Source organism: Haliotis rufescens, unplaced genomic scaffold, assembly GCF_023055435.1.
Source record: "Haliotis rufescens isolate VD_foot unplaced genomic scaffold, xgHalRufe1.0.p SCAF_3, whole genome shotgun sequence".
Lineage (NCBI taxonomy): Eukaryota > Metazoa > Mollusca > Gastropoda > Lepetellida > Haliotidae > Haliotis > Haliotis rufescens.
Window position 1 is genome coordinate 42,656,706 of NW_025964001.1, and position 24,125 is coordinate 42,680,830.

The window sequence follows — 24,125 nt, forward strand, 5'->3', positions numbered from 1 at the left end:
GGACATTCCCTTTGTCATAATGCCCTCGGGAGGAGCCGATGGATTGCAGTTTCTAAGATGTGATTGTTCTCTGTCATAATTGAGTTCAGTTGAAGTCAAGCAAAATGAATGAATTATCAGATGATGGTGGCCAAATCTACATATATGTTGGGTTAGAAGACGTAATGTATATTTGACGAAGGTCATTCGATTATTCCAAGCACGACAGCCAAACCTGTTAACCTCCGGCCACTTGTAACAAGATGCACGACAGCCAAACCTGTTAACCTCCGGCCACTTGTAACGAGATGTTCATCTTTTTTTAGTGTTTAGTTTTATATAGTGATATTCTGTATGTTATTACAGAATGGTATTTAGATATAGAGGATCTACATATCGTAATATTCATGTTTGTTGGATTTTCTGTCTCAGTATCATGAATCCATAATTCATATATATATATATGTGTGTGTGTGTGTGTGTGTGTTTATATGTGTGTGTGTGTGTGTGTGTGTGTGTGTGTGTGTGTGTGTGTGTGTGTGTGTGTGTGTGTGTGTGTGTGTGTGTGTGTGTGTGTGTGTGTGTGTTTATATACTCACATATATGTAACTTAGGTAAGTTAAGGTGGGTTGGGGGAAATGAATAAGTTATGTCCCCCTTGTTGTCTCGATGCATTAACTGTTGGTTGCGGATCTATCTCTCTAAGCACTTCTAAGTGAGTACGGCAGTCATGCGTTAAGCAGATCTGCGTCTGCCGCAACCGATGTTGAAGTAATGATGATATATATTATGTACGATAGTATTGTGGGATGATGTTTGGTGGAGCATCAATGATGTTGGACGTGTTAGCGCGACCTGGCGACAATTATAGTGATTGCATCGCTGTCCTTAATATCAATGTGATTGAAAGTAATAGGCAATCAAAAGCGACAGGACTGTCATCAGAACATGTGTCAATTAGTGTTGGCTGAAATTACTCATACCTGACTGAATATTGATTAAAACTAAACTACAAACGGTCGATTTTATATTTATACATTACAGCTTGTTGTTAAGAGCGGTGGAAGTAATGATCGCTTCAGTCCATTAAGAAGGTTAACGTGGTTAAAATAAAAGCAACAAACCATTTCTATAACCATGGGATATGTCTTCTGAAAGAAAATTCAGCTATGCGATTCCGACTGTATCACATGCATGTGTTTATGAATCACTATAAAAAGAAATGATAGCGACAATTTGTTCACCTGACAAATCAAGGGAACTATGGTACAAGCCATAGGTCATGTTCATGGATCACTCTCAAATGGTGATGATACCGGGGGTTCGAGAAAAGGTAAGCCTATCCTGCTACACTGGTGGCACCCATTACAAACACATGCAAAGGCAAGTCAATTATTCACCTGACAAATCAAGGGAACACGGGAACTATGGTACAAGCCATAGGTCATGTTCAAGGATCACTATCAAATGGTGATGAAACCGGGTGTTCGAGAAAAGGTGAGCCTATCCTGCAACACTGGTGGCACCCATTACAAACACATGCAAAGGCAAGTCAACTATTCACCTGACAAAACAATGGGAACATGCGATACAAGTCCTGTGTTCATAAATCACTATCAAATAATGGTGGTACCATGTTTTCGCGAAACGGTGAACTTATACCGCCCCCGGCGCAACATTAAACTGAACAGTCTTGCTCCAAAGATTTTTTTTATCTTTGATATTCTTTTAACAATGACGTGCACTCTTTGGCGAATGTCACAGTGTTACTCATAGTTGATGCATGTATACGCTGCTAGTCAATATCGAGAACCACACCGTGTGTCGTTGCACAGAGACCATGTATGTATACGTGAGCAGCATCGGGGAGAGCAGTATAGATATTTCTAGTGTTTGACAATGCTATTGGCCGCGATCAGTGCCGGTTATTGTAACAGCACGTCAAGACACCTCTGGTTTTCCATCATAAAATGGGTCCCACTCCAATATGGAATATATATTTTCCCATTTTAATCTTGGTTCCTTTACCATATACCATTAAACTCTACCTGTCGACCATCTTTTAACGTGATGAGTAATATGAATTTATTTCATATTATAATGGTGTTATGGAGATCATTGTCGTTTACTCCAACTGAAGGCTTAATAAGAAACATACTTACAAGCTCTGAACAAACACGGATTTCGTTTAAGCTTTAGTGTTGGGTGGTCAGGCTCGCTGACGTGGTTGATGCATCTCATCGTATCCCAATTGCGTAGATGGATGTTTATGATGTTAATCACTGGCTCGTCTGGTCCAGACGCGATTATTTGCAGACCACCGTCATATAACTGAAATATTGCTGAGCGCGGCGTTAAACAACAAACAAACAAACAAACAGACAAACAAACAAAACTAGGCCGATGAAGAGGTAAGAGTCTTGTACATACTGTAATATCAAATAAATATAAAACGTCTAGGTAGAATAAAGAGAGTAATTAACCATTCTCGATTATCCGCCCAAACAGATTCAATTCGGCAAAAAAGGCAAAATTGCAGTGAAAATTATATGAATGGATCAGGGAAAATAAGTAATGACATCAAATACAGAACAATGTAGGATCCTGTGACATCATCTTTAATGTCATTGGCGGAACCAGAGTGTTGGGTGCTTAACCTGCAAACCCACCTAAACCAAATAACTATCTCACCCGTCTTCCAAATGCGACTATGGGGAATCGTTCACAGTGTACAAAACAATAACCGTTCGACGGGATTCTATACAGTTACAAGCGGCGTTTTTAAATTTGAAAACTCTGATGTCAACATAATTTGTCAACACCAACAAGTACGTCGAATCATCACCAATAAGTTTGTGGTTTTCAAGATCAAACTTCGTCTGAAGAAAACCAATTGCAAGTTGTTCTAACTCGAATGTGTACAACGTTACCCAACGTTCCCTTATTTCGACTTACAGGCGATCAGTGACAGCCGAGGTGTTTGCATAGATACATGGGCAAGTGGGTTTTGTTGAAATATCAATCGAAGCAATACTGGTTTGGCAATACTATGATTTGAAATTGTGTCCTTCACAGAGTCCCATAGATCTGTTATGAATCGGTTGTAGCAGGGGGTTTGACAAGGTGACGAATTTGACTGATTCTCATATTATCCGCCGCCACGAAGTGTGGCGTTGGATATAGGAATGGAATTCGTTCGTCCGTCCGCTTCTCAATGGGGCAAATTTCCTCAAAATCTATTTTCAGTTAGAGAAATAAAATTTCCCACTCTGATGCTACTGGTTACGATCTCAAATGAATTTATATATTGACGTCTTAAACTATTTTTTACAAAGTTATGGCCCTTGCTACCTACTTTTCATCCTAGTGCATACCGCGTGAAATTGGGTGAAGTTACATGAATGAAACTTTGCAAGCTTATCTGAGAGATGCTTATCGAGAATGAGCGCCAAAAATTGGTTTTCCAGAGTTACTTCTCTTGCTACATGTCTTTAGATTTGAACATACGGTTACGGCCCTTGATCCATGTTATTTTACTTAGTGCATGTGTTTGCAGGGTGACAAGTTTTCTAAAAACTAACTGAAGTTACATGATTGAAACTAAGAGATACTTATCCAGGCGAAAGTTCGAAATATTTTTCCATAAATTATTTTTCCCAGAGAAGGAGCCTTTTGTGTGTATAAATGTAACATTAATGTTTTCTGATGATATAAAGCGACCCTAGTGCCTATCTCTCCTTGACGCTTTATAGGACTCTTGTTTTAATAGTTAACATTAACTTTCATCTTATTCAATACCATATAAACAAACACAATTGTTATATGCGTCATGGCGGGGGTAGTGAACACGCTGTTTCTTTATTATTGTTATATTTATTCTATGATTCATTTTTCATCTCGGGGCGGTACAATGTGTGAAGCCCATTTTTGGTGTCCCCCGCCGTGATATTGCTGGAATATTGCTAAAAGCGGCGTAAAACCATACTCCCTCATTTTTCATCTTAGCTCAAGAACAAATATACAATCTAAGAAAGAGTGTGTTTCGGTATTTTTTTAAACACCAGCGATGGATCGTGTGTCTGGTTGTAGATTTGTTATTTGGTGTCTTCACAGCGAATCATAATATATAATCGCTTGTCAGGAAATGTCATTTATTATTCAGTTGATCAAATTGCAGGACGCCGAGCGAGAAATTATCTGAGCTGACGGCCTGTGTGGTTGCCTTGACTGTACGATGACATTGAGCTATAATACATAATTAACGATGTGATTATATAGCACATGTTCATCTGGTTCCATTTTCATGACAATGGCGACACTGGACCGTTGAAGACTGTGACATTAAACTCGCTATTCACCAGTGTAACCACACACGCTCTCTAAATATTGAGAACTCACTGACAAGCAGAATGTGAATTACATTACAATAAACTAAGTAACAACGCATGTTCATTATAAAGCTACTGTCAATAATTCAATCAGGACGCTAAGTTGACATTTCATGTTATTTTTTATTAATTTCTGGAACAGAAAAATAACAGACTATTTTTTGCCAATTAGTGGTAATGCGGATACATCTATGTGTTTAAATTCCTTTCATCTCTTGTGAGTACTGATGGCAGTCAATAGAATGGAACGTCACAACACACAAAAATACATCGTCATGTTTAAGTCCTTAAGTACTTATATCCCCCGTGTTGTCCTTAAGTACTTATGTCCCCCGTGAGGCGTCGAAATTCGTTGTGCGGTGTGCAGAGGTGCGTCACTTGGGCACACCAGAAACCGATGATCGTGGGTTCGAATCCCGGTTCGCCCTGATTGTGTTTCTAGACTTATCAGCTCTATATCCGTGCTCGTTGTGTTAAAGCTGTATTCCACTCTGGGTTTGGTGCCACAAAGCTGTCACGCCGAGTATAACTGGAATACTGCTCAAAGGTGAGTTAAACCGAATTCTAACATGAATTTGGAAATTACTCGATTCTGATTGGTCGCTCATAGGTTGCAAATCACAATAAACCCCATCTGATTGAAACAGCCAACTTAACCGCCGCAACACCGCGGAAGCTAATATTCAAAGAAAAGTACTTTTAAGTTATTGTCGGATGGCATATTTAATTATATCTACAATCATAGGTTACTAAATGCAAAGTTGCAGATACTACAATATTCAAAGGATGTGTGGCAATACATTTCGTGCAGAAAATGCGAAAGAAATCTACAAAGAGAATGTAGCTTAAGTTTTGGGAACAACAAAGAGCGTGGAATTTGACGCTTTTCTACATACGACTCTGACGTCCTATCTTTTGCGTCACAATGAGCGATATAACGTCATAATGGTGACGTGTAGTGTAGAACGAAAGCTGCGCGAACGGTTACAAATTTAAACGTAGCGCTTACATCTACCGGTTAACCTAGCTCTACACTGAAAATACAACACGTGTAGCTCCTCATTCACTCACTTGTAACGTTACAACTTTGGCTGTCAGACCATGGGCTATATTAAGCGGATCCTGGCATGACTAAGGGACGCAACAGAAGCTCTCTTTCGGCCAGAAAACTGTTCTTTTTTTATGGCGGAGTTAAACTGTTCAGAATTCTCTGCATATTATCCTTGTGAAACCCACATATTCCTACAACGCTTAAGGTTATGTCCGGCAATCGTACTTCTGGGTCATTTATTATATCTGATTTCTCTTTAGCTAAGGTCTTTCGTCCCCGTGATATTTTGTCAATACTTGCATTCGAGATATTAACCATCTTCGAAGCACTGCGATTGATACATGGAAATTACCATGATGCCATAATATCAACTCATTCAATGGCTTCTGTTAGACCTAGTGAGTCAGAGAAACTGTATCAAAAGTAACATCTTCATGGACGATGTTCTACTTATCCTTCTCCATGTTGGTTCAGAGGGAAACATGATTCACATAAGCTATCATAAGTCACAAAACATGTGTTTCTGAAAGAGTTTAAACCTTGCCCAAAGACTTTTATATTGGATATATCGATTAATTTTCAAATGTTGGTAGCAAATATGGGATTATTATGTTTCTTGGCGAAATGTAAGTTCTGTGTGTACATACGTTAAATTGCACTTAAACATTCGGCGACGTAAAAGAAGAGACGTTACTTTCACCAGGCCCTCTTGGTCATCATGGAATTAATGCCAACAGAAACATCAAATACATTAATAATTAGATACATCCCCATTTTTCGGTCGTTGCAGTGGTCAGTCAAGCATATTTTACTATCAGACATATCTGAGGTAGCCAATCAACTATCCTCTACTGGGTTGCAAAACAAATATACGTTTGTATTTCGTAAACGTTTTACTTTACTTATAAGCAGCAAAATCTCTACACTTGACACAGCAGACCTAAATTAAAATTGGCTTATCGTTTTGAGCTTCATCCAGATCATGATCCGTAAATGCGCTGTCGTGTCACTGGATTTCTGGTCCATCACTTGATTGTCTGGTTTGTTGACATGCCACCGTTGCATGGCGGGAGTACAGGTGGGTGGCGTCAGACAACAAACAAACATGTTCCTTTTTATGCAAATTGTGAGTCTTTGGTGCTACCGGTAGGGCAGGACATGCTTACCCTTTTCGCGAACACCTTGTATCATCACTGATTTTCAGTGATCCATTCATATATTTTTCACCTTTATTTTGCCTTTTACGCTCAATGGAATCTGTTTCGTCGGGTAATCGAGACTGCTTATTCTCTGGTGTTAGCGTTTTGTAATTAGATAAAGGAGACGCACTTTGTCATTCTTGAATATTAGGCCCATATCTAATGTATTGGGCAATCTAAAAAGCTGTCTCCTATATTGTGTCTAAAAAGGAAAATTGATGTTTTATGTTTCACGATGTTTTATGATGTTTTATTTATTTTAATGGTTTTAAAATTCAGAAGGACCATTTGCTCATTGCCAAAAATACCTAATTCCTACCTCATATTTTACAAAATTCAAGATTGACAATTTATTTATGTGAAAAGGTGTTGTAAAGTAAGAATAAACTTGTGTTTTTGCAGGTGCTATAGACGCTCAAAATGAGACTGAACCAATGACCTACCAAGCTATACAGACCATCGGTTATAACGCTACCTGGGGAAGCGAGCTGAAGGTGAAGGTCATATGGTCGATCGCAAAAGTGAACGAAAGGTTTTCACTCCTCAAACAAGGTCAGTGTATATGACATTTTACACACTTGAACATGTTTTGAAGGATCCCAGAAATCCCATTTATCGTGCTCCTTTGCCATATTAATTGTTGTAGCTTTGTGGTTAATGCGTTCGCTTATAACACCGAAGTCGGGCCCAGATATTCCTGCCTAGTTCGGAAAGGTTTCATTCCCAATATGGGTACAACGCGTGAAGTCCAGTCTTGGTGTTCCCTTTGCTGCTATAACAGGATAATGACCATCTTCCCGAGGCACTGGTGTTGACTGACTCGAAAAGTCCAGTGTCGACCCTTTCCGAACTAGGCGGGAATATCTGGACCCGATCGTAGCGCCACCAGTGGCGAGTTTTGTCGCTTCTATGCGCCTCTTACTGACCAATCAGATTCCACCTCTCATATCACTTGCGTTTGCTTCAAATAAAATGGTGGCGCCCAGACAAGATAAATATTGTAATAAAACGGGCCTCACCTCTCGAACTGTATCAAATCACGTAAGCACCTTGATTAAAACATGAAGAGATTTGGAAAATATCTGTCGACCCCAGTTGACGGTACACATCCTTTGCAAATCCTGCAGTCGATTTCGTAAAGCGATTTTGATTGGACTATGCATCAACTCGTTAGTCCAGCCAAAATATAACTCCACAATTACAGCCGGGTTCGGCAAGGGGGGAAACTGGACTGTTATAGTCAGATAATTCCCTTGCCTCAGGTAGTAAGATAACGGCTAAAAACGACAAAACACCATATTCACTCACTCCTGATTTTCGTTACAGTCCGCGGCTTCATTGACACCTCCGTTGACTTTCTGGTGCTCAATGACATCTTCTACGGATATTTGGAGGAGAAACACCACTTCGAGCTCCAGGACACGACAGTCGTTCACTACCAAGGCCAACTCAGCCCCTTTGTCTCCCCCAAGACTGCCGATGTGAGCGTGGAGCCAGATCCCTGGCGTATATGTGGCGCCTTCTCGTTTCTCAAAGACGGTATCTCGCCAGACAGCAATCAGTGTAATGAGAATAACGACGTCCATCACGATGACCGCCCCATTGTGCCGGATATGGTGGACGTGGTGTTCGCAGTGCTCGATTACCTACAGTGGAAGTCTCTCGTCATACTGTATGAAGATGAAACAGGTTAGTTTTACCTAGCATTAGAGTGAGTGGGTGAGTGAGTGAGTTGGGTTTAACGCCTCTGAACAGTATTTCAGTTATATAATGGCGTGTCAACTTGATAAATGAGTGAATATGGTTTTACGCCACTTTTAGCAATATCACGGAGGATGACACCAGAAATGGGCTTCACACATTGTACTCATGTCGGGAATCGAACCCGGGTCGTCGGTGTGACGAGCGTGACACATCAATAACAAAAATTCAATTCCCTATTTTGACTTTGACTATATGTTCCCATGTTTTTAGGTGAACAATTGACATGCCTTTGCATGCGTTTGTGAAGGGTCCGAGCGGTGGGACAGGAAACGCTTACCTTTTCGCGAAAACATAGTATTACCACTGTTTGATGCTCATGACAGTCGGAATCGTACAGTGAGTGGCCTCTGATTTCAGCAGAGATTTAATATGAATATGGGATGGGTTTTGTCGCTTATATTGCAACCTATACCCTCTTTTGACAAAGAAAACACACAAACGTAAGAGAGGGGGTATATATGTGTACACACAGAGGGCATATTAACATGCGGTGTCTGATTAACCAATCGTCCACGTTGCAGCTCTTGAGGCGATGGAGGTGTCGGGCATGTTGTCGTCGGACAACGTTACATACCAGGTGTACAGCGTCAAGCACTATGAGAATACCATCGGCCTGCATGACATGCTCAACGTCATCTACAACAAAACCATGACCAGCAGCAACAACGTCATCAACATCGTCCTGATGTGCTCTGAGGTCTGCGTCAATAAAATCATCAATAAGGTAGGTGGCCGCCTGTTGTGATCAGTTTAGTTAGATGTTTAAACAGGCGTAACTTCAGTCACGAAAATTGTGAGTGATTGAGTGCGCCGGGTTTACGTCGTTACTACTACTACTACTACTTACCCGTGAAGATCCGGAATAGAATAGGTCTCCAGCGACCCATGCTTGCCGTAAAAGACGACTATTCTTGTCGTGAGAGGCGACTAACGAGATCGGGTGGTCAGGCTCGCTGACTTGGTTTATATTTACATGTCATCGTATCCCAAATGCGTGGATCATGTTCATGATGTCATCACTGGATTGTCTGGGCCAGACTCGATAATAACAGACCGCCGTCATATACCTGGAATATTGCTGCGTGTGGCGTCAAACATCAAACAAACCAACAAAACTGATGTAGTTTGAATATTGTTGCGTCGTTAAACAACATTCATTCATTCTCTCTATAGTGGATTTACTTTTTTTATTGCTTGTTGTAAAAGGCGTCTAACGGGATCGGGGGTCAGGCTGGCTGACTTGGTTGATGCCACTCATCGATCCCATTTGCGTGGATCGATGCTCACGATGTCAAACACTGGATTGTCAGGTCCAGACTCGATTATTTACAGACTGCCGTCATATAGCTGGAATATTTCTAGTGCGGCGTTAAACAACAAACCAAACCAAACCAAATACTTTTTTATTAAACAAAACTTAATATATTACATACATACGGAGTGGAAGACAACACTGTACAAACTGGAGGTAGTATATTCCTCATTATTTGCCACTGTGTTCAGAGCGTGCCTTGTCAACACCGCAATTAGAACTTACTTACAATCAATGCTCTCACATGTAAATCGCCTTCAGCCCAGCACGCCCCGGTAATTGTCATGAGGGTTTGTTCGAAATGGCAGACTTGAGTTTCATTATACTGGTGTTTGGTTTTTATCGAGACAGCTTTAAACAGTGAGTGTCATGTGGACATGGTCATCCTCGCTGCCAGAAGAATCGATCACACCACAACGGCAACGACACGCCAACGTTATAACTAGGAGGGATGCCGAATCAATAGACATGTTTACCATATCCATTCCAAAACGTAATGTTCAATGTAAATTTATCCCATCCAACACAGTTTTTTTAAAAGCCAACTGAAAATGAAGGTGAAAATGGTTGTATACAATTTCCTTGTTATTATCCTATTTTGTTATTCAGCAAATATGAGTTCCTCACTGAATAGAAAGCTGCAAATCTCCGTGACTAATTCATAAACATCCTGCTTTGAGTTGACGAGATTTGAATGTTCCAGGGATCGATTGTTGAAGCTCATTATACTTGTAATACATCTGTGTCGGAAATCAATGTTCAAAGCAGTAAAAAGTGTCGAGTCAGCTTTTGTCATTTTAATATTTAACCATTACACATGCTGGTGCACAACCAGCAACAAATAATATGTAAGTTCAACGTGGTTGTTCCGACTGTCAGCGTCATGAAGTAAGTAGGATCTTTCGCCGACCCGGTCATGGTGCGGCGTGATGGAGACTGACATTGTGTCCAGAAATAAAGTTATCTTATTTAAAAATATATATCTACAAAATATAGAGAATAAAATCCAAAATGGAGCCCATCCCGAGGCGTGAAATAGAGGAGGGTAGGGTGGTGTTTCACAACTCTGTCCATCAGTTGGGCGTGGTGAGCCAACGCTGAGACTACTGTCGCGGAGCTTGATTTACGCCTCACCCATGGAGGAGCCGACTCGTAATTGTCAAAAGGCTACGATCCCGTCGTGAACACATCCGCGTGAATTAAAAAGTAAATACATTGGACATGGACATACCGATTGCATTATAGACACATTGACTAAGCATAACCAAATGATAGTTCAATGATTTATTAACACAATGCATTAATAAAGGATTACGAAGGGGAAATTACTACAGCTATCAATAAATTAAAACCCGGTGAAGATAAAATAATACCTGAATTCTTCAAGGACTCAATGGATGAATTATTATCATTATTGTTTGATTCATCTGTTTTTTACAGACAGTTGGGGTACGGCGGTAATTGTACTAAAGTATAAGGAAGGTGATTCTGAAGACCCTAACCTACTCAATGCTCTCACATCTATGTAGTAATGTGTAAAGGGCCTAGTGCTCGAACACAACAACCTCTCATAAGATTTTGAATGTCCATTGGGTTTAAGACAAGGATGTGTGTTAAGTCCCCCAATATTTTCCATGTATATTAAAGAGCTTTAGAAACTGAGGAAAACTGCGAACATGGCATACACATGCATCCTGATATTATACAGCTATTTCTCCCATTATCTGCAGATGACGTGTTTTTAGCTGATTCTGCATGTGGTCCACAAAACGTATCAACGTTTTGGAATGTTTCTGTGAATGTCACCGGTTATCTGTGAACAATGGTATTTGTATGGCACAACTGTTGCATTCTATAAATATTTGTGTGTTGTTTTCTCGAGATCTTTGTCATGGCCTCGTCACGTTCGTCATGTTGCTGTGCAAGCGAAGACGATTCTTTGTGGTGTATTCAAATCCTTATATATAATAAAACCGTTCCCATATGATTTATGTTTTTCAAATTTTGATACCAATATTACTCCAATGTAACTTTATGGTTCAGAAATCCGCAAAAATAAATGTAAACAATGCGAATGGTTGCTTGTAAACGCTTCGTGTGTGTCACACCATCTTCAAGTCATACAGTTAGAGGTGAATGTGGCCGATATCCTTTTTAACAGTGAGTTTATATACTGGTGTAAACTAATTAATATGCCAGACACCAAATATGTGAAGAGATGTAACAATTTATTAGTTTTAGATTTTGTGAATGGAAAAACCTACTGAGCTTCATAACTTAAAGATATTGTATTCAGGTCTGGTTTCGGATATATTTGGCAACAAGAATGTGTATATAATGTATCAAGTTTGTATATAGACTAAAATTATGCTATGAGCATAAATGGCAAACGACACTTGTTTCTAGTTCTTAATTGGTAACCTACGTCTCTTTCAAAATGTCCTTTGTCCTCGAATTCTGTTTTAAAGATATTTCCATTTCAAAATTCCGTGCTGCACTATCTCAGCTTACATGTTGTTCACATCAGCTCCGAACTGAAACTGGTAAACATGTTAAAAAGGTAAAATCAGATGTTATGTGTTATGTTTATGAAAATTTCAAGTGTTCGTATATACCCCAAAATACTACTTATATATCCAACATTACATAAATGTAAGTTATGAAGGTATTCAAAAAGTCCCGAAACTGTAATAAATCTAGCAACTTTGGTATATTAATCAATGCAACTAAGACAATCATTTGGGTGAACAATGTATATCAGTGTACCAATGTATATATTACCGTTACTCTCTCAAGCAATGATGCAATTGTAGAATGGGCCTTAGGCCTCCAATTTAAGAATAAACATTGAATACACGGCTGAGGGTCTATCGAATGTTTTTGATCAGCTTGTCACGCTATTAAAACATTGTGTTGCTAACATGAAGGCCATGTCATACTATATAATTTATAAAGAAATTCCCAATCAATATATCAAAACGATACCAACATATGTTGTTATATAGCCAATAATTACATATTTAGCGATTAGAAGTGTGAGCCCTCCTTTTGAAATTACTATAGTGGAAAAACGTGAGCACACATTTAGAAATTGATTAACAGCACAAAATCATGCTAAGAGGATGTGTATGTGTGATGCCAGCCTGCTGAGATACAGCTACAATACTGCATTTTCGCTTAGATATTGCTTTGCTCACCATTAATAGTTATTTTGTTAGACCACCATATTATTAATAATCGGTGTAATATGACATCACCGTGAAATCTGTTATATTGATAGTTGTATTGGTCATATTGATGGTTTACCGTGAAAAATCTGCTCTGCTAATGGTTTAGCGTTACACATTTGTTAAATTGATGGTTCACCGTGATATATTAATAATATTCATTGCTCACCTTTTTTGTACTGATGGTTTGCAGTTATACATATGCTATATTAATGGTTTGAAATGAGACATGTTTTGCACATAGACATGCTGCACAAAACCTTTTGAAGACATATTATGAATGTACCCTTTGTGGATAGATTAATGTTGGAAATTATCGACACGAGTCAGCCAAAATAAATAGGCGCATCAATAGAAATGTTTCCAAATGTGTCTACCAACATTTCAATTCTGAAATCACTCCATCCTTTGCATGGGAGTAAGGACTTAAGAGATTATATACTATCCAATTAATAGTCTTAAATGCAGGACCTTATAGCATGTCTAGAGAAAACCATTGGATTCCATTGTTGTGTACAGCAATGCCATATGGATGTAATGACAACATACAAGTTGTTAGCAGTCTTTCTAACCAACAAACAGCCTACGTCAGTGTGTTAAAACTGTTCCCGGCATTCCAAAAACGTCGACGCAGCCATTGTCACAAGAAAGGACGAAGGACAAATGATACAATTCATTTGGAAGGTTTGTCGCCTCTTCTTAAGGAGCCACTGGAACTGCCCAGAGTAGGACCAAGATTATAATCCGTGTCACTGAAAGAAATTCAAGGACTATAGCAACTTAGTCTGATGGATGGGTCTACAAACAGTGAGAGCCCACAGTATCGACCAGGGACTTATAGTTCTTGATATTGCTTTTTTACAAAGTAGAAACGGACTCTACGAAATCACACAAAGACCGCATGTTCTTTCAACTTAGAATTTGCAAACAAGGGAATTGATGCTTGAAATTTTACAGTCTCAGCAAAGAAGCAAGTTCAATTTTGCCAAAACATTTGATTTTTCTACTTTCTCACGACTATCCCACATAACAAATGTAAGGGAAACTTCATTCCTTGATCCATTGGGCTTTTGAAAGGATTTTGTCGCTTTCATATAATAAATGTGGTGATGATAGATATAGTTACAGATCTATCTTCAGAGGTTCGGAACAATTTTGAAAAAATTGAAAGCAAATGCCATCTGAAGTTTACCGAGAAAAACATTTTTGAAATTGGACTTGGACTTCTCCGTTCATAACATCTATGTAACACTTTGGGGTAAGACATTTAGGCAAGAAGTCGGCATCCTCATGGGCACCAACTGTGTTCCCTTTCTTGCAGATCTGTTTCTATATAATATGAATCGGAATTTTAACCTAGCTTCAGGAATATCGATCTTATATTGTTCAATAACCATGAAATAGCCAATTCCCTTCAAATGATCTACCCAGCTGAACTGGAAATAAAGGTGACCAGTGAGACTGCATCAGCTATTTCATATTTAGATCTGTGCATAAAGATTCAGAGTGACAAAACACGTTCCACAAGACTGTATGACAAGATGGATGACTTCAACTTTCAATCGGTCATTTTTCCTTAATGTCGAGCAATAATCCAGCCGATCCAGCCTTTGGTGTTTACATTCTACAACGTTTGAGGTACAGCTGAGTATGATCAAGGTTACAACATTCAAGGCGTCAATAAAGCCTTCAAAACGTTGTATGATAGATACATGTATGTGGGTGACATTTCCAAACTTTAAGTCCAATGTAGTTCCCTATCTTGACTTGTACCATATGTTCCCGTGTTTTTAGGGTGAAAAATTTACTTGCCATTGCATGTGTTTGTGACGGATGCCACCGGTGTGACAGGATATGCTCACCTTTTCGCGAACACTGGTATCGTCATTATTTGATGGTGGTTCATGGACGCATGTTCATGATATTGTCGGAATCGTACCATCGATTCTGCCTTTTGGCAGATATTTCTTATAAATATAGAAAAGGTTTTGTCGATTTTATTGTACTTATGATTCTCCGTGATGTATCTGCTATATTGATGGTTTACCGTGATATATCTGCTATTGTCATAATATACCGTGATATACCTGCTATTTTCATAGTTTATCGTGATACATCTGCTTTTTAGATGGTTTACCGTGATATATCTGCTATAGTGATGGTTTACCGTCATAAATCTCTATTTTCATAGTTTACCGTGGTATATCTGCTATTTTCTTAATTTACCATGATATATCTGCTATATTGATGATTTACTGTGATACCCCTGCTATATTGATGGCTAACCATGATACATCTGTTGTATTGATGATTTACCATGACATATCCGTTATAGTCATGGTAAAATATCTTATATTGATGGTTTATCGCGACATATCTGCTATATTGGTGGTTTATCGTTAACTATCTGCTATACTCTATTACTTTACGACTGGTATTGTGTTTAGGCCAACGCCTTCGACGACGTCAACGGAAAGAAGACTGCCATGAAGCTGGCGTCCAATTGGCTAGTTGTTCTCCCCCACCCCAACAACGCCTACGTCGAACAGTGCGGCATGGACATGGACAACATCGCCGTCATCACATACCCGCCCAGCAACACCGTCAGCAACATGACAGTTGTAAGTAATATGGCAGTATACCAATGCGCTCGTTAGATTGAGATAGGTCCTAGTGGCTTATAACATGCACGCCACACTCACCCTCTGTCATGAGGCAAGTCCTAGTGGCTTGTAACATGCACGCATCACTCACCCTCTGTCATGAGGCAAGTCCTAGTGGCTTATAACATGCACGCCACACTCACCCTCTGTCATGAGACAAGTTCTAGTGGCTTATAACATGCACGCCACACTTACCCTCTGTCATGAGGCAAGTCCTAGTGGCTTGTAACATGCACGCCACACTCACCCTCTGTCATGAGGCAAGTCCAAGTGGCTTATAACATGCACGCCACACTCACCCTCTGTCATGGGGCAAGTCCTAGTGGCTTATAACATGCACGCCACACTCACCCTCTGTCATGAGGCAAGTTCTAGTGGCTTATAACATGCACGCCACACTCATCTTAGAACTGTCATTAGGCAAGTCCTAGTGGTCTATAACATGCACGCCACACTCATCTTCTGTCATGAGGCAAGTCCTAGTGGCTTATAACATGCACGCCACACTCACCCTCTGTCATTAGGCAAGTTCTAGTGGCTTATAACATGCACGCCACACTCACCTTCTGTCATGAGGCAAGTCCTAGTGGCCTATAACATGCACGCCACACTCACCCTCTGTCATGAGGCAAGTCCCAGTGGCCTATAACATGCACGCCACACTCACCCTCTGTCATGAGGCAAGTCCCAGTGGCCTATAACATGCACGTTAGACTCACCCTCTGTCATGAGGCAAGTCCCAGTGGCCTATAACATGCACGCCACACTCACCCTCTGTCATGAGGCAAGTCCCAGTGGCCTATAACATGCACGCCACACTCACCCTCTTTCATGAGGCAAGTCCCAGTGGCCTATAACATGCACGCCACACTCACCCTCTGTCATGAGGCAAGTCCCAGTGGCCTATAACATGCACGCCACACTCACCCTCTGTCATGAGGCAAGTCCCAGTGGCCTATAACATGCACGTTAGACTCACCCTCTGTCATGAGGCAAGTCCCAGTGGCCTATAACATGCACGCCACACTCATCTTCTGTCATGAGGCAAGTCCTAGTGGCTTATAACATGCACGCCACACTCACCCTCTGTCATGAGGCAAGTCCCAGTGGCCTATAACATGCACGTTAGACTCACCCTCTGTCATGAGGCAAGTCCCAATGGCCTATAACATGCACGCCACACTCACCCTCTGTCATGAGGCAAGTCCTAGTGGCTTATAACATGCACGTTAGACTCACCCACACGGGATTGGGCTCGCTGACTTCTTTGAACGATGCTCATGATATCAATCACTGGATTGTCTGGTCCAGACTCGATAATTTACCGACCGCCGTCATATAGCTGGAATATTGCTGAGTGCGGCGTTAAAACAACAAGCAAAACTTTCCTATGCGTGTGCTGACCCTCCTCCCTGTGTATGCAGGGGTTGCCGCAGACGTTAGAGAAGGTCCTTCGTTTAGTCGGCTCCAACAACGACACCAACAACGTCACAATGGACGACATCAGACATAATGCCAGCGTCACACTGATGCAGGTAGGTAGACATGGGTCTTATTGCAGAGTTATGCGTATTTATATATACGGTCATACATATTCATATATAGTCATACATATTCATATATACAGTCATACATATTCATGTATCTCCATCAGGTCAGTGTAAACGTATAGTGATCAAAAACGTTTATGGACTGACAGTCATTCACTGTCATTGGACGCAAACCGCGATAGGTAATTGGTTCTAAAGAGTGACATCGATTCCATGATGTTTGACTAAGCCAAGGAACAGTTTAATCAGGTGCATCTCTGAATCTTGGTGCGTGCCGAGTACACAGAGAAAGGTTTTCGTGTGCAGGTCGTGCCGAATGTTAAACCAAGTCCTGTGTTTGTGATTGGTTGAGCCTTTGATATCACTGTGTGACGGACAACATCAGGTATCTCATGAGAGGACGGTTTATCGATTGTCTCTCTCTGTATACTAAATGTTTTGTGACATCAGAATATATCAAACAAAATATCGAGCAAGTATGAGTACATCCATCCTTTGAATGACAACGATGTAACATATTAATAACTCACACTATTTAGTGTAATCAGTGTTTCCTATTATGATGATGATGATGATGATGATTGTTATTATTATCATTATTATTATTATTATTATTATTTACAGATTAAAATAAAAAATGCTGCAAAGAGGGTTTGGGATTATTATTATTATTATTATTATAATTATTATTATTATTATACATATATATTGTAATATATCCTGCCTTTCTACTACCCAACCATAATGATTAAGAATCACTATTATGATTTATAAGTTCATGTGTACCCTAATTATTATTAATATTCAAACCTCAGTCGTGATAAATAAGGAAGCCATAATAATGTTCAGCAATTGAATATATTATATCTTTCTTATGTAAGATAGCTACGCGATAAATCGCAAAAAACAATGAAGAACGAAGCATGGTTTATTTTACGATCAAACATTGTTCTATCATGGCCTAATTTTGGAGATTCGAACATGCGAGGGCAACTTGATGACGTCGTTAATTGGACGAAGTTATTTTGTAGAGGGAAGTGATGGTCCAATGAGTTGTTCGTAACGTAGATCAACGCAATGGCCGATCGATCGCACCTCAAAGTCGCAGTCTCCTTTCGTATAAACTATAAGATATGTATCATCACTCACGACTGCCTCAACAATAGCGACTATCCAGACTATCTCAAAGATCTTATATCCGGGTACTCTCCAGAGCGTGCTCTCCGATCCTCTGGTGGAACTCTACTGTATCAGCCTCTGTCTACTTCTGCTATGTCTGACCGTGCCTTCTCCTTTTGCAGTCCACAGTTATGGAACTCTTTGCCTTTGAACCTGAGAAACTCTGCTTCTAAGGAAACGTTAAAGTCTCTCCTCAAAACCCATTTCTTCACTTCAGCTTTTCAATAGATCTCCTGATTGTTGGCATATGTACATAGACATTACTTTTTAACTTTGTCACAGCGCGAGTGAGCAACTGTCGATGGATATTAGGCGCTTTACAAATCAATTATTATTATTGTTATTATTATTATTATTATTATATGACAATCGGTATTTGGCGAAAAGGTACGCATGAGCGACGTATACAATATGAGAATATTCGGGAAATACCACACTTAACCACCCTGTTAATAAAATGGACTTGTCCAACATTGCCGGGTCGAGTCATCATTATTTATGTACGAGTAGATATTTTAAAGCTTGTACATTTTATTAACATATTTAGCCTGTCATTTTGATATTTCATATATGAAATAGAAGACTACTGGTCTTGTTTATATATCGTACAATAAGTCACTGCTGGGAGAATAAACCACTCGTCGTTTCTTCAATTAGCAACAGGGTGCACGGGTTGCAGAGTTGCGTCCCTTGTTCATGCCATACACCTGTCATAGACCAATAATGTTTCTGCGTTTGTCAGCACCGTACCCCTCTTCATGGGTTTCACCGAAGTGGTAAACGTCTGAGACCTGCATCACTTCGGGCTCTCCTCCCACATTAAGCTGACACGCCGTAATATGACTGGAATACTGTCAAAAGCAGCGTAAAACCCAACTCACTCACTCACTCACTCACTATTACAGCCCCTGTATCTATACTACCGGACATCCTCTGGACATGATGACCATCAATTACTAAGATCGCCACTCATACCGACATGTTTATCTATGTCCGATACCGAAGAAAGAATCAGATAAGAGTTTTGGGAATATTTTAATTTGAGGTGTTAAATAAACTTGTACTGAAATGTAAACTTCAAAGAATCCTGTTGGGTCGAAAGGCTAAATAAACTGCCGGCCAAAACAAAGTATACACCAGAAAATTGTATTTGACCAACATATTACAAACGTTATGAAACGTTATTTGGTTGAACACACGGAAACAATGCAAACTTGAGCTCCAAAACACATCTATGATACCCTGAGCAAACACATCACCATCGAATAACCATTTCTTGTTTGTTTAATTTTCGCCACCCTCAAACATGGGTGCATACTTTCTTTTTGCCGGCAATTTATAATCAAATCTAAAAAATGTATTAAAAAACATCATTCTTAAGTAATAAACTGGGTCTGCATCTTGTTTCATTGTTGTAGCCATTAAAAGCGCAAGATTGCTTGCAAATAACAAAAAGAGCATAAAAGGGCTGTACGATCAGTACCGTTGATAATCAATAGATGTTGATTTCCCCACACGGTACATATTTACCTGCATGAGACACGGAGGTGAAGGTAAATAAGTGATAAAGGTTTCTCATGAGGCCACGTGCTTTATTCGTGTGTAATTAACGGAAACTAAATATGTAGCGGCGTCGTTGAGAGGGAAACTAATACCGCATGTTGACCTACTCCATCACGTCTCGCCACTGAAGGGAAAGCCTGGATAACGTTGGTACCGGGTGTATATTGGACATGTATTGATAAACGACGATCGTTACGTGTTTCTATGAACTCGTCGTATTTCTATTGGTACAAGACGAATGTGTGCACATAGACATCTTTATATTGTCATCCGTTTTGATATATCCGTGATAATCGCGACTTAGCGCGTATATGATAAGGTCTAAGTCCTAGTCAAGATTAGGGAGCACGGTAATTCGTTGTACAGAGTTGCGTCCCCTGGGTACGCTAGGATCCTATGATCGTGGGTTCAAGTCCCGGTTCAGCCTGATTATATTTTTAGGTTTGTCAGTACCATACCGTGCTCGTGGGTTTTACCAAAGTGGTAAACGAGACATGTATTACTTGGGGCTTTCCGGCCACGTTAAGCTGACACGCCGTGATATAACTGGAATACTGTTCATCGTGGCGCTACACCCAACGTACTCACTCGTCACGATAGGGCTATATTCTTCCAGTAAATTGCATTACGTTGCGACCGTTAGGTGACGGGTGGGCTCAGCGCATTGTTGAACAGTATTTCAGTTATATCATGGCGGGACAGTTTGATGCAAATTGAAAGGTCTAAGCGACCGAGGTTGTTCTAGTCAGTGAAAACCACGAACGCGGGTATGGTGGCGACAAATCATAAAGCACGATCACGACCACAGAGAAATGAACGCATATATGAGCGAGTTGCGGCCCCTTGGTGATCTTTGACCGTAGACTCTCAGTAACTCCAACAAATATTTATTTAAGAAATAAAAGACGAGTGGGAGTTGTTTATCGTACGATAAAACACTGCAGTAAGAATAAATCATGAGGGGCACAGTGTTTTATTGTACAATAAACAACGACCAGAAATAGTATATTTCTTATATGAGAAATATCAACATTATTTACTGCCTCTTTAAAGATGATGCTAAAATGTTCAATCTTTACATATATTTACCCGTATTATAATAATGATGACTCCCTCAATATAATCCGACCTCGGCAATGTCGGACAAGTCCATTTTAAGCACCGGTGGGTTTTTCTCGCGTATTCTCACAATCCTCACATCGATTACCTTTCCCAATACCGGTTGTTGTATCTCTCCTCCTTTGGGATGCGATCGTTCGGCCATCGCGTTTATCTGCGTTGCCCTGCTACATCTATGGGGAACAACTGACTAGACACTCCCCTCTCAAAAACAACGTCGTCCAATGTACGACGTCATCAAGTTGCGAGCGCATGTTTGAATCTCCAGAAATGACATCCTGATAGAACAATGTTTTATCAAGAAATAAACCACACTTCGTTTTTCCTTGTTCTTTGCGATTTATTGTGTGGCTTCCTTATATTTGCTGCTAACAATCCTGGCGCAGCGTATATTGCAAAACAACACGTGCAAGCGTATCTTTTATCATCATCAGGATGTCGCAAACTTTTCCAGACACAGTTAAGGCTATATTTAGCCACTCGCAATAATTTCATTGCGCAAAACTTTCAAGACGGACATTATTGTCTAGGATTAAACTGCTGGTATATATGGAACTATAAGGTCTATTGAAATACACAATGCTATGCTAAACCTTCAGGTGTATTCATCCCAATATTCATCCTGCGATTACACGGTCCATTGCATCACGACCTATATCGAATTTACTTAACAGAGCGTTGCCATGGTACTAAATGAGTCTGTCTCCCATCTGTGGAGGAATACTCTGTTGTACTGTGTTGTACAGCTTTGTACGAGCCAGCTGTTGTAGTCCAAACACGTGGAGCAGTAGTGAACAGGATACATAACAAGATTGACAATCAGCAGTAAGTGACGTGCATCTATCTATTCACACCTGTTGTGAAGATTCATGAAGTATATCATATTCAACACATGGCACAACGAAGGATCCCACAATGCAATCGATGCTCCGTATGACAAAAGTATGAAATATTCATGTAAGTAAACAGCCTCAGTGGCCCAGTGGTGATCGTGCCCTGAAAATGGAAGTCCGGTGGTTCGATCCCCTGCCGCGTCATACCTTAAGACGTTAAAGGAGTACTTGTTGTTGCCCTGCCTTGCGCTCGGCATTAAGGACTGGTCGGCTCGGAGTCAGTAGACGGTGTCTGAGTGGGGTATCCATGTAAACTGTAACATGGTATCTCAGAGGTTTGGCATTATACAAACGACATAGACCAGTAGAATCACACACACACACGCACGCACACACGCACGCACGCACGCACATTGTGCATTAATCTTTCTAACGCGAGGTCAAACCGTATTCTCACCTCACGATCCTCCGTGGTCTGTTTGTAGAGCTGAAACTTCAGTGTTATAACACTTCACCATAGAGAAACAATCAGCATTGCCGTGTGTGTCAGTGTACACCTTTGTGTGTGATTGGAAGCAAGAATACACGTGTGTAGAACTAGAACACTTTGTAGTGAACTTCGCTGTCCTACAGGATATACTTCTATAAGTCAATGAGGAGCGTATCACAGGTGAAACTTCCTTGTATCACACTCAATGCCCGTTTCTTGTATTCAATCATAAAGAAATACGCCTCCTTCTCACTAAAATAATTTTCTTTCGTTTAATTGTAACACTGGAACATTTGTACATATCATCCCCGTTGCTCCACACTAGACAGCAATTTACTAATGAAGAATGTTAATCTCAGCTTATTTCAGTCAAGTTTATGTCAAGGAGTAAGTGGGTATGATATTGCGCGTTTTTAGCATTATTCCACCAGTTTCACGGGGGAGGGCACTAGAAATGGGCTCTACACATTGCACCCATGTGGGGAATCGAACCTGGGTCTTTGGCGTGACGAGCGAACATTTTAACCACTGGGCTACGTGCATGCACGTGTGTGTGGCTGCTTGTACTAGTCCGGACTTATGCCGATTTATAGTTCTAGCTCACTGATATACCATGCCGCAGATGAACATGCATACCCCACTCAGACACAGTATATTGACTCACAGGGTACCATCTTTAAACGTCTTTTAGTATAACGCGGCCGGGGATCGAACCCAGGACCTTTCCGCTCTCGGGGTGGACACTCTACCACTAGACCACGGAGGCGGTCCACTCGAAAAGTCATACTGTTGATCCCCTTATTTGGAATAAAAAATTAAACTTGCGCATAATGTACATGCTTTGGTAAACAATACACGTAATCTCGTGAAATATCACGTGTATGATACACGGCAATAATGGCACAATTTCAGTTCCATGTGTACTTCCATATATTCTTTGAAACATAAGCGTAAACAAATCCATTCGTTAAGAAATGATGCAGCTTGGATGGCTATCCGTCCTCGGCGTTTAGGTACAAACTGATGAGGTCGTATCTCTGCCATACACAAAGTTCATGCAGTGCAAGTGGGGGTTCTTCGATCGCTTGTGTCAGCACTAACGAAAACACTTAGCTTTTATATCTGTGTATGATTTCCTGGCTAATCTGGTTACGTCGGAGTTATTTTAACCAGGAGCTGTTTATTTCTTGTCACGTGTACACAAAACATCCTTAGTCATCCCGAATCATTATGTAAATATACCTGAAAAGAAAATTACAAGTAGTATTATATTCAGAATCGATGGAAATGCAAAACAATGTCTGAATGACCGTCATGTATATTTACTGTTCTCTTTGAAATACTGTTACTCCGTGTGGTACCCATTAACACCTGACGTATTCCAATGGTAATCATTTCCTCAAAGTAGCAGTCCATCAACTAGTGGGTGTAGCGTCTCATTGGAACAGATACCACTGGTTATAGTATCGATTTTCGCATTCAATCCGACATTTAATTAAAAAACACCAAATGATCATAAATCAATACATGTCTACGTCTTGTTTTGTTAGAATATATATACAATTATACACACTTGACGTTACATTTACATTACAAAATACCTTTTTCTAGAATATATAAAATCGTTAAATAGCAAGATCTTAAACTAAATGATATTAAAATAGATAAGCTACAAACGTAAAAGGGGTACACAAACGGCAATAAACAGGTTATTTACATAAAGACATATCTGCTAAATTAAATTTTCGTGATCAAATTAAACAAATCATCGAGATATGATATCAGAATCTTCTGGACAATATACTACC

At 40.1% G+C, this 24,125-nt stretch overlaps 1 protein-coding gene across 2 annotated transcripts in view; it reads left to right on the forward strand.

Moving 5' to 3' along the window:
* The window catches only part of LOC124123409 (glutamate receptor-like), a 53,910-nt gene that overhangs the window by 13,929 nt on the left and 15,856 nt on the right, over window positions 1–24,125 (forward strand). For both annotated transcript variants that reach the window (XM_046486638.2, XM_046486647.2), the window contains exons 2-6: window positions 7,020–7,169; window positions 7,944–8,306; window positions 8,903–9,105; window positions 15,368–15,541; window positions 17,008–17,118. In XM_046486638.2, coding sequence (XP_046342594.1) covers window positions 7,020–7,169; window positions 7,944–8,306; window positions 8,903–9,105; window positions 15,368–15,541; window positions 17,008–17,118 — 1,001 coding nt within the window. The remainder of the gene's footprint in view (window positions 1–7,019; window positions 7,170–7,943; window positions 8,307–8,902; window positions 9,106–15,367; window positions 15,542–17,007; window positions 17,119–24,125) is intronic.